Source organism: Oncorhynchus clarkii, chromosome 32, assembly GCF_045791955.1.
Source record: "Oncorhynchus clarkii lewisi isolate Uvic-CL-2024 chromosome 32, UVic_Ocla_1.0, whole genome shotgun sequence".
In the NCBI taxonomy this organism is placed as follows: Eukaryota; Metazoa; Chordata; class Actinopteri; order Salmoniformes; family Salmonidae; genus Oncorhynchus; species Oncorhynchus clarkii.
The window spans coordinates 38,147,638-38,169,342 of record NC_092178.1 but is presented as its reverse complement, the minus strand read 5'-3'; the positions used below and the strand labels follow the sequence as shown (position 1 = coordinate 38,169,342).

Below are 21,705 nucleotides of genomic sequence, written 5' to 3'. Positions count from 1 at the left end.
CACCAATGACACTAAGTTAACTGTCCGATATTTCCCCTTCATCAAGTCTCCCTCTTCATCAAACCACCCAGTGTCTCTATACCCGTTTCCTCATTGCCTGCTCACCATTCTTATTGGGTGTTCTGTGTAGCAGATCCAGCAGAATCTTGTTTAGCCGATCCCTTTGTGCCTCCCTCCTGCCAAGTCCAGAGTGATGGAGGGGTGAGGAAGAGATGGAGGGGAGGAGATCCAACATGTCAACTCCTCTCTCTGCTGCACCTTCCTCCAGCTCCCTATGCTCCTCTACCTCCTGCCCCCCGTCCTCTTCTTCTCCCTCCCCTGGCCCAACTGGTTGTGGGGGTGGGGCAGCCGCAGGGAGTGTGGTTTCTTCTTGGGCAGCATCCATGTCCCCCTCCACCCCTCTTCTGTTTTCACTCTCCGGACGGAAGTCGCATGGGGAAGCATCGTCCTCACAGGCTCCTCCAACTCCTTTGGGCCGCTCGCTCTTCCAGGCCGAACGCCCCCCGTTCCTCTTGTAGTTGTCGGGAACGTAGTGCGGCTAAGGCGAGGTTGGGAAGGAACAGACTTTCAGTTGACTTACAAGTTGTTCATGCACAAGTTAGATTTTGGGATTATTAACAATTTGTTTTATGAACAAGCAATACGAATTGGAGCAGAATTAACTATCAAGCTGGAACCCCATCATCTCTCTCAGGATAACTAATGGTTTGCAAAAACAGCACACAGTTAACCTGTTAAGCCTATAGGGGCGCTATTTCATTATTGGATAAAAAAACGTGCCCGTTTTAAGCGCAATATTTTGTCACGAAAAGATGCTCGACTATGCATAGAATTGACAGCTTTGGAAAGAACACAGTCTAACGTTTCCAAAACTGCAAAGATTTTATCTGTGAGTGCCACAGAACTCATTCTACAGGCGAAACCAAGATGAAACGTCTAACAGGAAATGAGCAGAATCTCTGAAGCTCTGTTTTCAAATGTCTCCTTATATGGCTGTGAATGCAGCAGGAACAACCATGTGCTTTCTGTGGTTTCTTCAAGATGTCTGCAGCATTGTGACGTATTTGTAGGCATATCATTGGAAGATTGGCCATAAGAGACTACATTTTCCAGGGGTCCGCCCGGTGGCCTTTATCTAAATTTGTGTGTAATCTCCAGTTGCGGTCATTTTGTCCTGGGATTCAGAACGAAACGCACACTTCCACGAAGGATATATCATCGAAGAGATATGTGAAAAACACCTTGAGGATTGGTTCTAAACAACGTTTGCCATGTTTCAGTCGATATTATGGAGTTAATTTGGAAAAAAATTTGGCGTAATTGATGACTGGATTTTCGTTTTTTTTTGGTAGCCAAACGTGACGCACCAAACGGAGCAATTTCTCCTAAACAAATAATCTTTCAGGAAAAACTGAACATTTGCTATCTAACAGAGTCTCCTCATTGAAAACATCTGAAGTTCTTCAAAGGTAAATGATTATTTGAATGCTTTTCTAGTTTTTGTGAAAGTGTTGCCTGCTAAATGCTAACGATAATGCTAACGCTAAATGCTACGCTAGCTAGCTACTGTTACACAAATGATTATGTTCCTATGGTTGAGAAGCATATTTTGAAAATCTGAGATGACAGTGTTGTTAACAAAAGGCTAAGCTTGAGAGCTAGCATATTTATTTCATTTCATTTGCGATTTTCATGAATAGTTAACGTTGCGTTATGCTAATGAGCTTGCCGGGATAAATACACTCCTGGATACAGGTTTTTTTGGTAGCCAAACGTGACGCACCAAACGGAGCGATTTCTCCTAAACAAATAATCTTTCAGGAAAAACTGAACATTTGCTATCTAACAGAGTCTCCTCATTGAAAACATCTGAAGTTCTTCAAAGGTAAATTATTTTATTTGAATGCTTTTCTGGTTTTTGTGAAAGTGTTGCATGCTAAATGCTAACGATAATGCTAACGCTAAATGCTACGCTAGCTAGCTACTGTTACACAAATGATTGTTTTCCTATGGTTGAGAAGCATATTTTGAAAATCTGAGATGACAGTGTTGTTAACAAAAGGCTAAGCTTGAGAGCTAGCATATTTATTTCATTTCATTTGCGATTTTCATGAATAGTTAACGTTGCGTAATGGTAATGAGCTTGAGTCTGTATTCACGATACCGGATCCGGGATGGGTAGATCAGAGAGGTTAAAGAATGGTAGGCACATAAGTCATCACTAGTGCCTGATCCATCATCTTTGATACACTTCTCCGATTACACTAAATTCAATTCTACCTCAAACGAGCCTCACTAAAACTCCAGAAAAACACTTCAATACAACCCCCAAGCCCTCCTCTTGGACCCTCTTACCGAGAAGTCTCTCTTGGGGGCCAGCCTCTTGGGGAAGTGGTTGAAGGCGTAGGGCTTAGTGCACACAGGGAAGCGGTTGCGGTGGATCTTGTAGAAGAGGTGCGCTGACTTGTCCAGGCGGTAGTCGCAGATGTACACGTCCTGCTCCTTCACTCCCTTTGGCCGTCCTGAAAGAAAATAACACCACAGGTCAGTTTAGGTAATTATGTGTGTTAGCTCAGTGTGTGTTTATACATCTCCCTTACAAACTGTGTGCGCACGTGAGTGTTTCTCACCCTTGCAGTAAGTGTAGTGGTCGAGGACACAGCAGGTCCCGACCACGGCCTCCAGTGGGATGATCTCGTAGAGCGGCACGCGGAACAACTCGTTGTGGTAGAAGCGGCGCGAGGGCGAGTGGTGTGTCTCGTGGGGCCTGAAGTAATGGTGGCCAAAGGCAAACCTCTCACCCCTACAGGGCACACACACAAAATGAGACGAGAGAGTCAGAGACAAAAATACAGCAATGAAATCACTGATGTTGCTCAGTGCTGGCTCGAAGTGGTGTTCCCTTTGTCCCATTCCTTACTTTTCGCTCTTCCAGAGTTTCTCGATGCGGAAGATGTCCAGCTTGTCCCTGTTGACATGGGACAGGAGGCGGTAGGACTGCCTGACTGGCTGGCCTTCTGGGGTGCGTCTGCTGTCCCTCATCAGGTACACACAGTCACCTGGACAGACAGGTTACATAACATTGTCATGGTTTTTATTTATAAAGCATATTTAACACACCCCAAGGTGCTATACAACTATTATTCAATGTGGCAACCTGTGCAACTGGCACACAAACATACTAAAACATTGACTTGGCCTTATACAGTACATGGGCTTGCGTCTGAAATGTCATTATATTCCCTATATAGTGGCCTATACTTCTGAGCAGGGCCCTAGTCAAAAGTAGTGCACTATATAGGGAATAGGGTGCCATTTCACACACAACCATGGTTATAGTCCCCTTCCATACCTTGGTGCAGCAGCAGTTCGTCTCGCAGTAAACAGATGTGGTAGATGGAGCCAGACTGGGCGTAGCTGGGCTGGGGCAGCATTGGCACCTCCTGGAGCACCAATGGGACAGGATATCAGATGAAACAGGAAGATGAAATAGACAAAGCACTCATTTGACATAACCAGGGCTGTGGTAGTCATGAAGTCGTGTCAGCCGGAGATTAGCAGTTATTTGCTCGACGGTCTCACTGTTTACACTCTAAAATTGGAACTTCAAACGCAATCACTGAAACCTGAAACTCATGTAACAAATCCCTAATCCAAGTCTGCAATTCTGCAAGCACAATTCCTGCTTTTACACTCAGTTTTCAATTCTATCACATTTTTTGCAAAACACTACACACAGTTCTCTACATTAGGCACAACATTCAAAAATGTTATATTTTTTGTCCCTTTGGAAAGCAACGCCAATCACAATTGCCAAGCTCTACACACCAATTAGCAACACCCACTTCCCATAGGTGTAAACAGTATTTGCTTAATTGTTCACTTAGAAATCAGAGCTTTAGCACTATAAAAGGCCACAGATGAGCTCTCCTGTTTTGGAGGAAAATGGAAGTCAATGGTGAAGCTAGAGGTGAAGGAGTGAGAGTAAGAGGAAGACGAGGAAGGACAGTCATCTCAGATGAGATCAGGGACACATTGGTTGACCATGTGCTCAACCATGGATTGGGTATGAGGGAGGCTGGGCAGAGAGTTCAGGCCAACCTGAGCCGCTACACGGTTGCATCCATCATCCATCGTACATTCAGAAATGACAACTGGTAAGTTTACCTACCATCTCCACTATGCTCTTTATGTATGTATACTGTCATGTACTGCAGTTAGACATATCAGTAGGCCTATGTTACTCAGTGATTGTTGGCCAATGTTAATTTATGCAGAACTGAGAAACTGCCAGTTTTACCTAACCAATTGTGCTGTGGGTTTTTTTTCGCGTTATTTGTAACTTATTTTGTACATAATGTTTCTGCCATCGTATCTTACAGCAAAAAAGAGCTTCTGGATATCAGGACAGCGATCACACACCTTGGATTAGACACGGCTTTTTCTCCAACAAGCAGGATGCACTTCAGAAACCCAACAAAGCAAAAATCCCCGTTATTGGCAAGAGAAAGGACACAGAGCGGGGTGCCTCGTAAAGATCCACAGACGGCGAGTGGGGAAATCTGTCTTTACCGTCAGTAGTACTTGACAACGTACAATCATTGGACAATAAATTAGAGGTACGATCACAAATATCCTACCAACGGGACATCAAAAACGGTCAAATTCTTATGTTACACCGAATTGTGGCTGAATGACATGGATATTCAGCTTGTGGGATATACGCTGCACTGGCTATATAGAACAGCACACTCTGTGCATACTTGTAAGGAAGTATCTAGATTTTGCATGCCTGAAGTAGAGTATCTCATGATAAACTGTAGACCACACTATTTGCCAAGAGAGTTTCCATCTATACTTTGTGGCTGTTTTTTTACCACCACAGACAGATGCTGGCACTAAGACCACACTCAGTCAGCTGTATAAGGAAATAAGCAAACAGGACACCGCTCACCCAGAGGCAGCGCTCCTAGTGGCCGGGGACTTTAATGCAGGGAATCTTAAAACAGGTTTACCTAATTTCCATCAGCATGTTAAATGCACAACCGGAGGGGGAAAAACATTTTCTAGATAATCTGTACTCCACACACAGAGATGCATACAAAGGTCTCCCTCACCTTCCATTTGGCAAATCTGACCACAATCGTATACTCGTGACTCCTGCTTACAAGCAAAAATTAAAGCAGGAAGCACAAGATCAATTAAAAAGTGGTTAGCTGAATCAGATGCTAAACTACAGGACTGTTTTGCTAGCACAGACTGGAATATGTTCTGGAATTCTTCCGATGGCATTGAGGAGGACACCACATCAGTCACTAGCTTTATCAAAAAGTGCATTGAGGATGTCTACCCCACAGTAGCAGTACGTACAGTTCAAGTCAGAAGTTTACATACACTTAGGTTGGAGTCATTAAAACGTGTTTTTCAACCACTCCACAAATTTCTTGTTAACAAACTATAGTTTTGGCAACTGGGTAAGGACATTACTTTGTGCATAAGTAATTTTTCCAACAATTGTTTGCAGACAAATTATTTCACTTATAGCTCATTGCATCACAATTCCAGTGGGTCAGAAGTGTACATACACTAAGCTGACTGTGCCTTTAAACAGCTTGGAAAATTCCAGAAAATTATGTCATGGCTTCAGAAGCTTCTGACAGGCTAATTAACATAATCTGAGTAAATTGAAAGTGTAGGCCTACCTTCATACTCAGTGCCTCTTTGCTTGACATCATGGGAAAATCAAAAGAAATCAGCCAAGACCTCAGAAAAACAATTGTAGACCTCCACAAGTCTGGTTCATCCACTCAGAAAGGAGACGCGTTCTGTCTCCTATAGATGAACGTACTTTGGTGTGCGAAAAGTGCAAATCAATCCCAAAACGACATCAAATGCCCTTGTGAAGATGCTGGAGGAAACAAGTACAAAAGTATCTATATCCACAGTAAAATGAGTCCTATATCGACGTAACCTGAAAGGCCGCTCAGCAAGGAAAAAGCCACTGCTCCAAAACCGCCATAAAAAAGCCAGACTATGGTTTGCAACTGCACATGGGGAAAAAGGTTGTACTTTTTGGAGAAATGTCTGATGAAACAAAAATAGAACTGTTTGGCCATAATGACCATCGTTATGTTTGGAGGGAAAATGGGGAGGCTTGCAAGCCAAAGAACACCATCCCAACCGTGAAGCACGGGGGTGGCAGCATCATGTTGTGGGGGTGCTTTGCTGCAGAAGGGACTGGTGCACTTCACAAAATAGATGACATCATGAGGTAGGACAATTATGTGGATATATTGAAGCAACGTCTCAAGACATCAGTCATAAAGTTAAAGCTTGGTCGCAAATGGGTCTTCCAAATGGACAATGACCCCAAGCATACTTCCAAAGTTGTGGCAAAATGGCTTAAGGACAACAAAGTCAAGGTATTGGAGTGGCCATCACAAAGCCCTGACCTCAATCCTATAGAAAATGTGTGCGCAGAACTGAAAAAGCATGTGCGTGCAAGGAGGCCTACAAACCTGACTCAGTTACACCAGCTCCGTTAGGCGAAATGGGCCAAAATTCACCCAACTTATTGTTGGAAGCTTGTGGAAGGCTATCCGAACCATTTGACCCAAGTTAAACAATTTAAAGGCAATGTTACCAAATACTAATTGAGTGTATGTAAACTTCTGACCCACTGGGAATGTGATGAAAGAAATAAAAGCTGAAATAAATCAATCTACTATTTTTCTGACATTTCACATTCTTAAAATACAGTGGTGATCCTATCTGACCTAAACAGGGAATTTTTACTAGGATGTCAGGAATTGTGAAAAACTGAGTTTAAATGTATTTGGCTAAGGTGTATGTAAACTTCCAACTTCAACTGTACATACCCCAACCAGAAGCCATGGATTACAGGCAACATTCGCACTGAGCTAAAGGGTTGAGCTACCGCTTTCAAGGTGCGGGACTCTAAGCCGGAAGCTTATAAGATATCCAGCTACAGTGCCTTGTGAAAGTATTCGGGCCCCTTGAACTTTGCGACCTTTTGCCACATTTCAGGCTTCAAACATAAAGATATAAAACTGTATTTTTTTGTGAAGAATCAACAACAAGTGGGACACAATCATGAAGTGGAACGACATTTATTGGATATTTCAAACTTTTTTAAAAATCAAAAACTGAAAAATTGGGCTCACGTCCATAACCATGAAGTGCTTTGAAAGGCTGGTAATGGCTCACATTAACACCATTATCCCAGAAACCCTAGACCCACTCCAATTTGAATACCTTCCAAACAGATCCACAGATGATGCAATCTCTATTGCACTCCACACTGCCCTTTCCGCCCTGGACAAAAGAAACACTTACAGTGGGGCAAAAAAACTATTTAGTCAGCCACCAATTGTGCAAGTTCTCCCACTTAAAGATGAGAGAGGCCTGTAATTTTCATCATAGGTACACTTCAACTATGACAGACAAAATGAGAAAAAAAATCCAGAAAATCACATTGTAGGATTTTTAATGAATTTATTTGCAAATTATAGTGGAAAATAAGTATTTGGTCACCTACAGAAAACCCTTTATCTTACTGAATGTTTTTCCTGGTCCTCTCCCGTTGGGTATGGGAAGTGTTACATACAAAACAAGTGTTCAAAAATACTGCATTTTGGAAATAAATGACAATGTTTTTGTTACTATATTGCATGTGGTGTGTTTATGTATATTTGAGTAGGTATACATTACTGTAACAATATTTTACAACCGGCTAAAGTGTAACACTGGAAATGCAAAAGGCATAAACCTACTGATGGGATATTCATAGCAGTTTGTGTTGTTGGTTGGTAGACAGATCTATTCATATGACGCGGATCATTTTGATGAAAAAAACAACAACATTTTGAATGCACTTTTGTGTTTAGAGTTTTGGGGAAATGGCCCAGAGATTCAGCAAACGTGTGTAAACAATTTTGGAAAACTGTAACAAACACATTTCGCATCTCCTGGCTTCAACACATACGGATGCAGACCTTTGGAACATTACATTAAAAAGTCTAATAAATCCATTTAATATAGCCTACACCATCACAATAAATCCATTATTTTAAACAGGTCTAAAGAAACATGATATGAACAAAATGTCTATATCAGAAGAACAGAATAGCATACTCTTTTTTTAATATATCTTTTTTTGTGTCGGACTCCAAATTAAGTTGTAGAAACGTCTCAATGATGATCAATCAAAACAGGATCCACCCTTTGCTATGACCTCAATATCGAGTCTCATAGCAAAGGGGCTGAATACGTGTGTAAATAAGGTCTGTTTTGAATAGCATACTCTTGAGTTGTCCTTATGTTAGGCGCTGATATGGCTGTGGGCTACACAAAATTATTTCAGGCAAGATTTGCTTAGAATTCCATAGCATTCATTTGTATTATTTTATAGTATGAAAATACAATTGAACATAGCTGAATAAAATAGAAAATATATTTTCTTCAAAAGATTTCCAGGGGAGTGATGCGGTTAACTTGCTTAATTTAAAGTTATGATAAACGTTGGCCTATATGTTTTGATTTTTAATACATTCTTAAGCTGCATGATGCGTCTGATTTGAAAAAAGTTCCATGAAAGACATGAGCTCTGATTTGTTTCTTGTGCAGGCTGCACACACTTCATCCGTATCTCATTCACAATTTGACAAGCACTTAATATTCTCACCAGGCCTCGAATTTCCCAGGGACATCCCTCGTGTGGCCAAAATGCCCCCTAAAAAAAGCCTTTACTTTTGCGATCAAAGTGGCTGTTGTGCCCTTGGGCTGAATATAATAGTTATAATTCCCTTCTCCCGGTTGCCGTGCTCTGAAGCACCTCTCACTCACGTCTCTCTCAGATCTCAATCCTTATTACTCAATGCCCCTCACTGGATCGAGTCCTTCTCACAGGCATCTCAGTGCCAAAGTAGGCTACAAGTGAAGACACACGTTGGGAATGCAACTGCATGTGTCACTCTTATCAAATTCTAAGGCCATATTGAAGAGGTAAGAACTGTCCACATTTAGCCTACTTTCGTCAGCCAACAAGATGCGTAGGCCTCACGAACTGCAGAAGCACTAGCCTATGTCAATCTACTGTCCCCCATAGTACAGAAGTTGACCTATTCTATTGGGCAACTTGTCCTTCTGTGAGAGAAATAAATATCCCCGACGTAATATAACCCCTCACATAAAAAAAAACTTTTAAAAGCCATTAGGCTGATGGAACAGATCAGAACATTTAACTTAATGTTGATAAACTATTAGGCTATTTCGTCACATTATAAGCGCAGCAATGCACACATGGCAGTAGGCTATAAGCGTGAATGTTCCAAAATGCAATCAATTCGCGGGAAAACACTTCTCAAATATGACCGCAATTGTGATTATACGTTTAATGCTTTATTATTAAAAAGGTGCATTTTTTCTCTTGAAACTCATGCACCGCCTATGTATGCCAGTTAGGCGCTACAATAGTTGTATATCAGATTAATGTGCTTAGTTTTAAGACATTATTTGGCTACCATATCAAAACATATAGGCCTATAGGCTAGGTTATATGAGGTGTTCGACTATGATTTGAAAAAGTCGCAAAAAAAGGGGTGTGCTGTTTCTTGCCTTTCTGCACACACTGGACATCACTCACAAGCGATAATGCATCCATTCACAAGTGATGGGCTAATCCTGCCACCCATCAGACTATTCTTGATTTAATATCGTCTTCACATTTACTAAATAATATATGTGTGAAATTTGTTTTGATTTAGAATGGACCATTATCAAACACCTGTCAAAAATACATCATCTATGTACTTAGATAGCGAATGGAGAGCGCTTTTCCCATGGTTTATTTTCATGCCAGCCAGGTAGGCTATACTCCTGTTGTAAAGCAAAGAAATGTGCTTAATATGAGCATGAGCTCATGAACTTTCATTGTGTTTGATTTTAAATATTCGATCACATTTGCATTGATGTCAGAGTGATGAGGGACAAAAGCAGCAACCCAGACATAGGCACAGTCACATGCATACATACATACACATGGATTTTGTGTTGTAGATATTTAGTTGTGAAAGTACCTGTTGTGAATGTTTTAATTTGATACAGTGCATTCAGACCCCTTGACTTATTCCACATTTACATTACAGCCTTATTCTAGAATTGATTCAATTGTTTTCCCCCCCTCAATCTACACACAATACCCCATAAGAATTTTTGCAAGTCTATTAAAAATAAACTTAAACATCACATTTACGTAAGTATTCAGACTCTTTACTCTGCACTTTGTCGAATCACCTTTGGCAGCGATTACAAGACGCAAGTATTCTTGGGTATGACGCTACAAGCTTGGCACCTGTATTTGGATAGTCACTCCTGTGTTGTCTTGGCTGTGTGCTGAGGGTCGTTGTCCTGTTGGAAGGTGAACCTTCGCCCTAGTCGAAGATCCTGAGCGTTCTGGAGCAGGTTTTCATCAAGGATCTCGCTGTACTTTGCTACGTTCCTCTTTCCCTCGATCCTGACTAGTCTCCCAGTCCCTGCTGCTGAAAAACATCCCCACAGCATGATGCTGTCACCACCATGCTTCACTATAGGGATGGTGCCAGGTTTCCTCCAGACATGACCCTTTGCATTTCAGGCCAAGGAGTTCAATCTTGATTTCCTCAGACCAGAGAATCTTGTTTCTCATGGTCAGAGTCCTTTAGGTGCCTTTCGGCGAACTCATGTGCCTTTTACTGAGGAGTGGCTTCCGTCTGGCCACTCTACCATAAAGGCCTGATTTGATGAAGTGCTGCAGAGATGGTTGTCCTTCTGGAAGGTTCTCCCATCTCCACATAGGAACTCTGGATCTCTGTCAGAGTGACCATCGGGTTCTTGGTCACCTCCCTGACCAAGGACCTTCTCCCCCGATTACTCAGTATGGCCGGGCGGCCAGCTCTAGGAAGAGTCTTGGAGCATCTACGGACAATTCCTTCAACCTCATGGCTTGGTTTTTGCTCTGACAACTGTGGGACCGTACATAGACATGTGTGTCTTTCCAAATCATGTCCAATCAATTGAATTTACCACAGGTGGACTCCAAATTAAGTTGTAGAAACGTCTCAATGATGATCAATCACCCACCACTGCGACCTGTATGCTCTAGTCGGCTGGCCCTCGCTACATATTCGTCGCCAGACCCACTGGCTCCAGGTCATCTACAAGTCCATGCTAGGTAAAGCTCCGCCTTATCTCAGTTCACTGGTCACGATGGCAACACCCACCCGTAGCACGCGCTCCAGCAGGTGTATCTCACTGATCATCCCTAAAGCCAACACCTCATTTGGCCGCCTTTCCTTCCAGTTCTCTGCTGCCTGTGACTGAAACGAATTGCAAAAATCGCTGAAGTTGGAGACTTTTATCTCCCTCACCAACTTTAAACATCTGCTATCTGAGCAGCTAACCGATCGCTGCAGCTGTACATAGTCCATCAGTAAATAGCCCACCCAATTTACTTACCTCATCCCCATACTGTTTTTATTTATTTACTTTTCTGCTATTTTACACACCAGTATCTCTACCTGCACATGACCATCTGATCATTTTTCACTCCAGTGTTAATCTGCTAAATGGTAATTATTCGCCTACCTCCTAATGCCTTTTGCACACAATGTATATTGACAATTTTTTTCCCCTTTTTTTCCCCTACTGTGTTATTGACTTGTTTATTGTTTACTCCATGTGTAACTCTGTGTTGCTGTCTGTTCACACTGCTATGCTTTATCTTGGCCAGGTCGCAGTTGTAAATTTAGAACTTGTTCTCAACTAGCCTACCTGGTTAAATAAAGGTGAAAAAAATAAAATAAAAATAAAAACAGGATCCACCCTTTGCTATGACCTCAATTTCGAGTCTCATAGCAAAGGGGCTGAATACGTGTGTAAATAAGGTCTGTTTTGATTATTTTGAATATATCCATAATAAATACAGATATAAATACAATAGAGTGTCGAGTACTAATCAGCAAGTTTGGTAGGCTACTAATGACCATCAGCAGGATCAGAGCTTGGCAGGAATACAATCACCATAGCAGCCCTAGACATCACCACCTTTAGCTTTTAATTGAACAATGTTCATGCCTGGAACAAAAATGTTTTTGTCCCAAATGGCACCCTATTCCCTGATACATTTACAAGCAGCAATCTGCGAATGGTAGATAGTGTACATTTTTGGACTTGTAAATTACTCATTATATATCCATTGATTCGTCAAGAATATAACATAGAAATGCCTTAGGAGCTTAGTTTGACTGCCATTCCCCATTAGAGCCCAAAATATTAGCTTTTACTACTGCCTTGCAGGTAAACGTCATTGTTCTACTAAGAAATTCAGTGGGTTACGTTCTCCGTTTGTACATATGTTGAAGCATGCAGAGAAATATGACGCAACCACAAAAAAATGCTAAAATGTCTTAAAATCAATAGAGGCCATTATTTGAACTCAAACAAGAAAAGATTAACTTTGGATTTATAATGAAATATTGCCCATTCACATTTCATAAGTTGCCCGACTACAATATTTTAGCTTGTATTCATGTATTCATTTTTGGATGTTTACCTGCCTATAATACCTACCCACTGGAGTGTGCGTAGATCACAAGCCCATAGTAAGTCAATAAGGCGAACTGGCAAGCTAGTTAGCCACAAAGAATTGTTAGCTGGCTACCCATGGAAAATGGACAGCTAGTCATCTACTTTGCATAACATTAGTTTGAAGTTGTTTATGACTGTTAAACTAGATGGCTAGCTAGATTATCATGTAAAATGTAATATTTGATTCACACTCGCGTCCTCACAAGAACATGCTCAAGAGAACATCCTCTGAGCATGCACTCGGAGCATAAGTGTGGAGCACAGTACTATGCGCATAGAGAAACACCCATGGTTGGTTTAGACCACGGGGTGCGGTCGAGGTTGGGTTAAAGAGGACAACACTCACCCTGTCCACAGGTCGGGGGTCGCACTGATCACACAGGTAGTGTTCCACCTCCGCCTCAAGCCGCATGCAGTCAAAGTGCTGCCACACCTGAGACAGACAGACATCACCGTTTACACTGACTCACACCAGGATCACAGCCAAAACTAACAATTTATAATAAGAGTGCCATACTAAGAAGTCTCTCACACAACCAACTCCTGCTTTCAAAACATTGCTTCCACAGACAAGAACAAACACTCACCATTCACTCTGAGTCATCAGGCAGGTACCACTACATTCAACAAGCCTGGAATCCAAACGGAGTATTGCTTGGTTTTACTACTAGAGTTACTGATATTCAGTTGTATCTATATTCAGTTTGGATTCCAGGCCAACATTCAACGACACAAAAATGAGCCGGCAGTGTTGGGCTGTGTCCCAAATTCACCCTATTCGCTATAAAGTGCATTACTTTTCACAAGGACCAATAGGGCTATAGGAGACAAAACTAGGCCATTGGACTCTGGTCAAAAGTAGTGCACTATGTAGGGAATATGGTCACCATTTGGGACTCCATTCTCCAGACGCTCTCTCTCTCACCATGCACTTCTCACACTGGATCATCAGGCCCTCGTCTTTGTACATGCCGCAGATGCAGCGGATGATGTCATCGTCCTTGTCGTGGGAGCCTGGCCAGCCCCCTCCGTGGTGGTGATGGGCGTGGTCTCGCTCCAGCGAATCCGAGCTGTCCGCTTCGCTGGCCGTCTCCCCAACGATCTCGTCGATCTGGACGGCAGCCTCGTGGCGAGCTCCGTAGTAGGCCTTCCTCAGCCGGCACACATCCCTCCCAACCGACGACTTCCGCCCGTAGTATTTCTGCCAGGATGGAAGGTGCACAGGGCAACAACGTTGAGAACTTGGGAAATACACTGTGTGTTGTAAAGTGGAGTCAAAGACCAGCTCCCATGAAAATAATAACAAAGCTACCTAAATAAGCTTGACCAGGCTTCCAATATCCCACTGGGAATTCTAAGCCCTTGCACAAGGATACATTTTCCCTGGGGTTCATTGCAGACACTGAGGTCCTTTGGACAGCGGGGTCAAATTACTTTTAAGGTGCACTTCATTGACGAGTTCGCTGACAATGTCATGAAAACAATGCACGCGTCGATGGGGCAGAAGTCTGTGTGTTGTTATGATTCTAGACTGTCAGAGAGCTAGCAACAATGACAAGAAGCTGCCATGTGGGGAATTGTAGGGGCCTCAATTCAGCTCTTATCTTGTTATTGATACCATGTCTTGTGTTTTGACCTGGGAAAAAAAATTGCTAGCTAACCAAAAACATTAACATCCTATTTGAGCGGCAACAAGAAGCTCATTGTGCAAATGTAAGATTTGGAGAGGAAATATAATTCACAGTGTTAACAATCCTTTGGACTTTTAACCAAAAACGCCTGTTTTGCTCCTCGGTTTTGCGCACACACCAGTTTTGCTGCTAAACAACCCACCTGTCTAGCGTTAAGTACCCTTAAGAAGATTCCAGTGGCACTTACATCCTGCACAGTAAATCAAAGATATCTCTGTGCTTGTGTGTGTAAATGATCCGTGGCCGTGTATATCCCATAGGGAGGAGGATTGTGGGAGACCCACCTCTGCGTTGCGGAACACTTTGAGCATGTCGGTGTCAAAGGCCTCCACAGTCTTGTAGTGCCCTGTGGTGATCTGCTTCTCAATGGTGCTCAGGTCCAGCGGGTCGGACACCTTCTCATAGTACTGCGTGTTCCTGGGGTCAAACACACACAATGAGTCATGGGTGAGAGCCAAAACTGGGCCTCTTGTGTCATGAATCCAAACATGATTGCAATGGTTGCAGGAAGCGATAAGAACATTGAGGGCGTTCTGACCTGGATAAGACAAAGTGTTGCACAATGCACTTACATACAGTAAACATGGGTGAAAGCACTAGCATGCATATTGAAAACAAACACACAAACGCTTACCGCTTTCTTGAAGGTAGGTTGACCAGCGGAGCAGCGAGGGTCTGACCAGCTGAGTCTACGGACAGAGATCGACGTTTTATTACATTCAGCAGCGTATTTCCTTTTACTGTTATAGGGCATACATATACTCAGGGGAAAATGTGTCTTTGCTAATTTGAATCAGATGTACATCAGTAGACGTTTGTAGAGGCAAAAGCCACACAGGTAAGCCAGATGTAGTGGTCCGTACAAGCACGTGGACCGAGTCCTGTTGAGATTGGGTTGCATTACAGAGAAGTGTTGACTTTATACCGTCTTAACCATTCGCTTGAATTAAAACCCGGTTGACCAGAAGTCTCTCTGAATACATCAGAGATGGCAATGAAAGTTTGTCTAGAGACTAGGGAGTTGATGTGAAGGAGTACAGTACACACGAGTGTGTGTGTCAGCGAGTATTGCATGTGTGTGTGTGTGTCACTGACCCTTGTAGCTGGTGATCATGTCACAGATCTCTTTGAAGATGTGCGCCAGGCGGGCGGTGCGGGTGACCTCCGTGTTCTCCTCGGCCGCCGCCAGCCTCCGCGTGCGCACCGACCGGGACGTCTGCAGCGCCGAGAACTGTGTCAGGAACACGTCTGCGACGACAACGTGACAAACACACACACAGTCAACAAGCCATCAAAAACATTGACACCGCATACAAAACATATCCATTATATGTAAGCAATAAGCCACAAGAGGCAGTGCTGTATCATGAATAGTTACAGGTAAATGGCGTTGTTCAGCCCAATGTAACAGCAGAGGGCCAGTCAACCCATTTACCTGTGTCTGTATTCATGATACATCACTGCCTCGTGTGCCGTATTACTTAAATATAAAGGTAGTTTTGCTTTTAGAAAAAATACAATGAATTACAGTACCAGTAAAAAGTTTGGACACACCTGCTCATTCAAGGGTTTTTCTTTATGTTTTACTATTTTCTACATTGTAGCATAACAGTGAAGACATTAAAACTATAAAATAACACATGTAGTTAACAAAAGTCTTAAATCTAAATATATTTTAGATTCTTGCTAAAAGACCAAGTCCATATTATGACAAGAACAGCTCAAATGAGAGACAGTCCATCATTACTTTAAGACATGAATGTCAGTCAATACGGAACATTTCAAGAACTTTGAACGTTTTCAAGTGCAGTCGCAAAAACCATCAAGCGCAATGATGAAACTGGCTCTCATGAGGACTGCCACAGGAATGGAAGACCCAGAGTTACCTCTGCTGCAGAGGATAAGTTGAAATGACCAGCCTTTGAAATTGCAGCCCAAATACATGCTTCAGAGTTCAAGTAATCTCAACGTAAACTATTCAGAAGAGACTGTGTGATGCAGGCCTTCATGGTTGAATTGTTACAAAGAAACCACTACTAAAGGACACCATTAAAAAGAAGAGACTTGCTTGGGCCAGGAAACACAAGCAATGGACATGAGACCAGTGGAAATCTGTCCTTTGGTCTGATGAGAGATTTTTGATTCCAACCACCGTGTCTTTGTGAGACGCAGTGTAGGTGAACGGATGATCTCTGCATGTGTGGAGGTGTGATGGTGCTTTGCTGGTGACACTGTCAGTGATTTATTTAGAATTCAAGGCACACTTAACCAGCATGGCTACCACAGGATTCTGCAACGATACCCCATCCCATCTGGTTTGCGCTTAGTGGGACTGTCATTTGTTTTTCAACAGGACAAATACCCAAAACACACCTCCAAGCTGTGTAAGGGCCATCTGACCAAGGAGAGTGATGGAGTGCTGCATCAGATGACCTGGCCTCCACAATTACCCAACCTAAACCCAATTGAGATGGTTTGGGATGAGTTGGAACGCAGAGTGACGGAAAAGCAGCCAACAAGTGCTCAGCATATGTGGGAACTCCTTCAAGACTGTTGGAAAAATCATTGCTCATGAAGCTGGTTGAGAGAATGCTAAGAGTGTGCAAAGCTGTCATCAAGGCAAAGGGTGGCTACCTTGAAGAATCCAAAATATTTTTACATTTGTTTAACACTAACTACATGATTCCATATTTGTTATTTCATAGTTTTGATGTCTTCACTATTTTTCTACAATGTACAAATAAATACAAACCCTTGAATTAGTAGGTGTGTTCAAACTTGACTGGTATTGTACATATTTTCTTTAAAACCTTATTTTGATGAGTAAATTATAATTATTTCACCAGAAGATATAGTGCAGACAAATCTGATTGTTAGTTATTTCACTCTACAGACGTGACCCAAGTTATTAATCATTTTTGCATAGTTGTATCGCCTAGGCACCGTTCATAGTCTATGTATGGTGCAGAGATTGAAATTCCAAAGTAAAAAGTGTTCCGGGGTCAAGACGGGCAGACAGCGAAGCTTATATTAACCCCCACTGTACCTAACTAAATGCTAGGCTGGAAGCAAGGAGAAATAATGTGCTAGCTGAGATAAATACAAGAGATGAATTTGGACAGCAACATGATACTCTTATGGGAGAGGCGCAGTGATCATTTTCAGATGGAACTGTTAGCGGGCATAGTGTGCCTGTGACGGCAAATACAGCATGGTTTGGAACGCTGCTTAGCCAATCAGCATCCAAACAACCAGTTTTATAAAATCAGGACTAAACTGCGGAGTTTCCCCAAAAGCTTTGTGGCACTAATATCATCACAAGTCTATTGTAAGCAAAGGAGGAAAGATCATACTAGTGTTACAAAACTTTTTGGAAAACTTACCTCTGGTACATTCCTGCATATAGAAATAGAATGATTATTCTATTCATTCTAGTTCTGTGATTCTGCACACATGGCTATGGTCCCCTGATTCCTCGCTCACACTCGCCTCTGACTCCTCACATACTGACCTGACTTGATGTTTCCATCGTCGCGGATGACTCCTCCCCAGCGTGTGTAGATGGACAGGCCGCCGCTGGCCTCCCTCTCGCCCTCCCTCTTCAGCAGCTCCTGCTTCTCCCTCATCTTCTCCCAGTTCCTGAGCAGGAACACCCGGTGTTTCAGCACAAAGTTTCTGAGCCACGGAGAGAGAGAGAGACAGAGCGGTGACTATGTGTGTTGGCGTGTGCATGATGGGGAGAGTGGTTGAGTGTTTGGCACGGGCGCGCAGTGTGTGTGTGTGTGTGGTTACCTCTCTCTATTGGACATGGGTTTCATGAGAAGGTGGGGATAAAACTTGCTGCTGTCACTTGATTCCTCCTCCTTGGGAAAAGAAGGGGAGAGTTAGAGATGAGTACTGCTGATCATATGCCTCTGTTAAGTCCACCCATCTCACGATTCATGTCCATTGTGTAATCTTTTTTTTATTATAGAACCTTCCACACCACAAAAACATCCTTTGAAACAAAGAACCACAGTCCTACATACACACTGCCCCTTAAAATAAACCTAACCGGGTAGGAGACCGCACTCTAGGTTACAGAGCTAAAGAAAAAGCAAAAATTGGACTGATTTAGGATCAGAATATGTCTTTGTGCATTATGCACCGTACGCTGTGTAAAAACAGCCGACAACGGTAAATATCAAAAGACCCATTTACGGCAGCAGTAACAAGACACCTGATAACCTTTTTTCTCTGACATTTCCTCCTGCCTCACTCCCCCGCTCCCTTACACGCACTCGTTTTTTCAGCTGGTGCTTGGACTTGCGTTTCTCCTTGAGTCGACCCAGTCGCCGTGCCCCGCCCGTCTTCCCAGGCATCCCGTTGAGTCGCTGACTCTTCCCTCCAATGATACCCCGGCAGCCCTCAGAGCCACACTTACACACTTGCTGGAGAGAGAGAGAGGTGGGGGGCGAGAGAGAGAGTAAGCAGTAGTAGGAAGGAGAAGGTAAGAGGAGAGAAGGTCAAGGTATGAGGTGATACAAAGGAATGTGTGTGTGTGTGCCAGGAAAAGGGAACAATGGGGAGAATTTAGATCAAAGATCGAAACCCAGTTGAGCACTCTTGGATGGTAATATAACTAAGAGAGAGATGGGGGTAGCCTGGTCCCAGATCTGTTTTTGCTATCTTGCCGTGGCAAAAACAGATCTGGAATCAGGTTAAGTTGGGTCTGTAACTGAGAGAAGATGGTTGATGTGCAGCCACACCCACCTGCTCTTCGGTGTTGAAGGAGTGGAAGTTGTAGTCGTAGGTGAGCTCCGTGCCGCTGCTCATGTCCCTGAGGGCGAAGAGGCCGATCCTGTACACCCCATTCACCGACCTGCAGGAGCAACAGACAGGAGGGAAGAGAGTGAGCGGAAGGGAGAGCTCAGATTTTCCCAGGCAGGCTTTGAACTTGAGCATAGGGCACAGCCTGAGCAAAGAGCTCTGGTCAAAAGTAGTGCACTACATAGGGAATAGGGTGCCAATTTGTCAGCATTCTTTCTTTATCTCCCTGCACAGTACAACAGTGTAGGCTGCACTTTCCCTTTGCCGTCTAATTTTTAATCCTGTGAGGACAAAAAGCAGTTTCGGCACATTGTCTCTGGGCACTAGTACAGCTGTGTCCAAGGCCCCAGCTACCACGCCGTATAATCGCTCTTCTGTGACAAGATGGATGACTGGCCATGCTTCACACTGGAAATTCTCTATCCCTGTAGAATCTCTTATTCGAGGCCTGCTCCACACCACAGCAGAGACAGAGTTGTTAGATCGGTGTGTCCTAGTTTACTGACTGGATGTTCACGAACGGCAAGGAAGAAAACAGGTCTTTTCTCAACCGCCGTTAACCGTTTTTACGGTCTGTGTTCAGGCCCTTTTGGGATTAAACAACACTTTCAACAATGAAAAAGCTATTTTATCAACTTCAACTGTCCTCCAAGAGTTGCTGAAATTCCTCTTCACTTAAACGGTGGGATGAACATGTTGAGGTCCCATTTGCCTTTTCATTCAACCCAACCAGACAAACGATAATAGTTATGCATCTTAGAAAAGGAACCAATGATTCAGATGCCTGCTTAACCAGGTCTACAACTGTCTTGCTTGATCCTGACTGAGGTGTGCAATCCTGTAATAGTCTGAGGGTTGGCCAATTGGTTTATCTCAGTGAAAGGGCTTTAAACTGTTTAGTGTGGTAAACTCGGGCATAGTCCGGACGACGTGATCTTATCAGGTTATCGTGACAGAATCAGACCATTAAGTGGAGGGGGTGAGGGGATTTAGGTATTAAGTTACCTCTCAGCAGTGAAAATCTAAGCGACAACTGTCTGTTTCACTTCCTTTCAATTCCATCTCGTAACCTTGGTTTTACCTTGTGTTCTACCTTTCATGTATTGTTCCCTGTCAAAAATAACAAGCTTGGTAGACACTTAGTAAATCATACTATTGTGTGTTAACAGACTGTCTTCTGGACTAGAGAATTAGCTCCTCAACATTAGCCAAAGAGGCAGTTTCCTGGAAACAGATTTAGCCTCGTCTAGGACTAAGAAGCACTTTTAATGGGAGAATATCCATTGAACATGCTTTTCGGTAAAGTAAGTACTGTGTCCGGTAAACCGTCCCTAGCTGAACCCCAAGCACTACTAGAGTTGTCATGTGTGGCTCAGTTGGTAGAGCATGGCGCTTTCAACGCCAAGGATAGTGGGTTCTATTCCCGCTTGGGCCACCCATACCAAAATATATGCACGCTAAATGGCCTATTTTTGTCCTACTAACTCACCACTTCTGCATCTCACAGTTGGGTTCACAGCTGTGGTTGATGAAGCGGGCCTCGTTGCCCATCCGGTAGCTGTCGATCACCATGCCGCTGTCCAGGTTCAGACAGTATTGGCCGCTGTGGGCGAAGTACTGCTCCATCATGCGACTTCTACAGGACGGGTAAGAGGGACATTAAAAGATAATAATACTATACAGCGTTTAGGAACACAGACTGACACTACAGAACCAGTCAAAAGTGCACAAAAATAGAATCATGATTTAACAGGGAAGATACAATACATTTGGCCGCAAATCCTTCCCAACTTACACTTAAGTCAAAATGTCTCTATATTATATTATATTATATAATAATAATAATATTATATTATATAATATAATAATAATAATATTATATTGCTCTATATTCGGCTGGCACTAAGGAGGCGCAAGGGCCTATTTATATAATGAATTTGGAGGGCAGAAATTAAATATTAAAGCATTCAACCTCATTAAAGGCGTCAGTCATACACAAGTTATACTTAAATCCAAACTGGTTCTATAGCAAACATTTATTCCGATTACAACCTCTCACTTTCAGTTATTTGAAAACGAAATCTCCAAAATGTATTTTTCCCCCTGATGTTCTGATTCCATGGCACATGTTTTATGAATTGACACGCAAAACAACACCGTATTCAAAACTTTGAATTTTTCCATTTAAATGATTATACAAAATTCTTGCAACCAATAGAATGTTATTGCTACGGTGGATACAACATTCACAGCTCTGCAGATTTTGCTGCGAAGAGACAGTCATTTTATAATTTATTTTGGTACTCGTTTTTAGCTAGCTCGTTTTTGGTCACAGGTCCAGGAACGGCTGAAGAATTGCAACATTTACCTGGAGCTAACTGCGCAGAAAGAAATACTGGGTGATTTGAAAAGTCAGTCAATTGATCAAGAATATAATAACACTTTTAGCCAAAATGTTTTTCATTTGAAATCTCTAGAAACTATTAGACTAGAAGGGTTCAGAACTTTTGTGAAACATCACAGCACAGTTTAAAAATATATGGCAAATAGAAATCCAATA

The 21,705-nt window shown here is 42.7% G+C and overlaps 1 protein-coding gene across 5 annotated transcripts in view; it reads right to left on the bottom strand.

Moving 5' to 3' along the window:
- Positions 1-21,705, bottom strand: part of LOC139392255 (histone-lysine N-methyltransferase ASH1L-like) — a 50,324-nt gene that overhangs the window by 3,122 nt on the left and 25,497 nt on the right. For 4 of the 5 annotated variants that reach the window (XM_071140111.1, XM_071140109.1, XM_071140110.1 and 1 more), the window contains 15 exons: positions 20,635-20,781; positions 19,089-19,197; positions 18,611-18,766; positions 18,129-18,199; positions 17,848-18,011; positions 15,432-15,584; positions 14,971-15,025; positions 14,621-14,753; positions 13,571-13,846; positions 12,992-13,078; positions 3,353-3,443; positions 2,921-3,059; positions 2,631-2,803; positions 2,356-2,522; positions 106-538 (listed from right to left, as the gene is read on the bottom strand). In XM_071140111.1, the coding sequence (XP_070996212.1) occupies positions 106-538; positions 2,356-2,522; positions 2,631-2,803; positions 2,921-3,059; positions 3,353-3,443; positions 12,992-13,078; positions 13,571-13,846; positions 14,621-14,753; positions 14,971-15,025; positions 15,432-15,584; positions 17,848-18,011; positions 18,129-18,199; positions 18,611-18,766; positions 19,089-19,197; positions 20,635-20,781 (2,354 nt within the window). The remainder of the gene's footprint in view (positions 1-105; positions 539-2,355; positions 2,523-2,630; positions 2,804-2,920; positions 3,060-3,352; positions 3,444-12,991; positions 13,079-13,570; positions 13,847-14,620; positions 14,754-14,970; positions 15,026-15,431; positions 15,585-17,847; positions 18,012-18,128; positions 18,200-18,610; positions 18,767-19,088; positions 19,198-20,634; positions 20,782-21,705) is intronic. The other variant, XM_071140112.1, reaches the window with a different exon arrangement.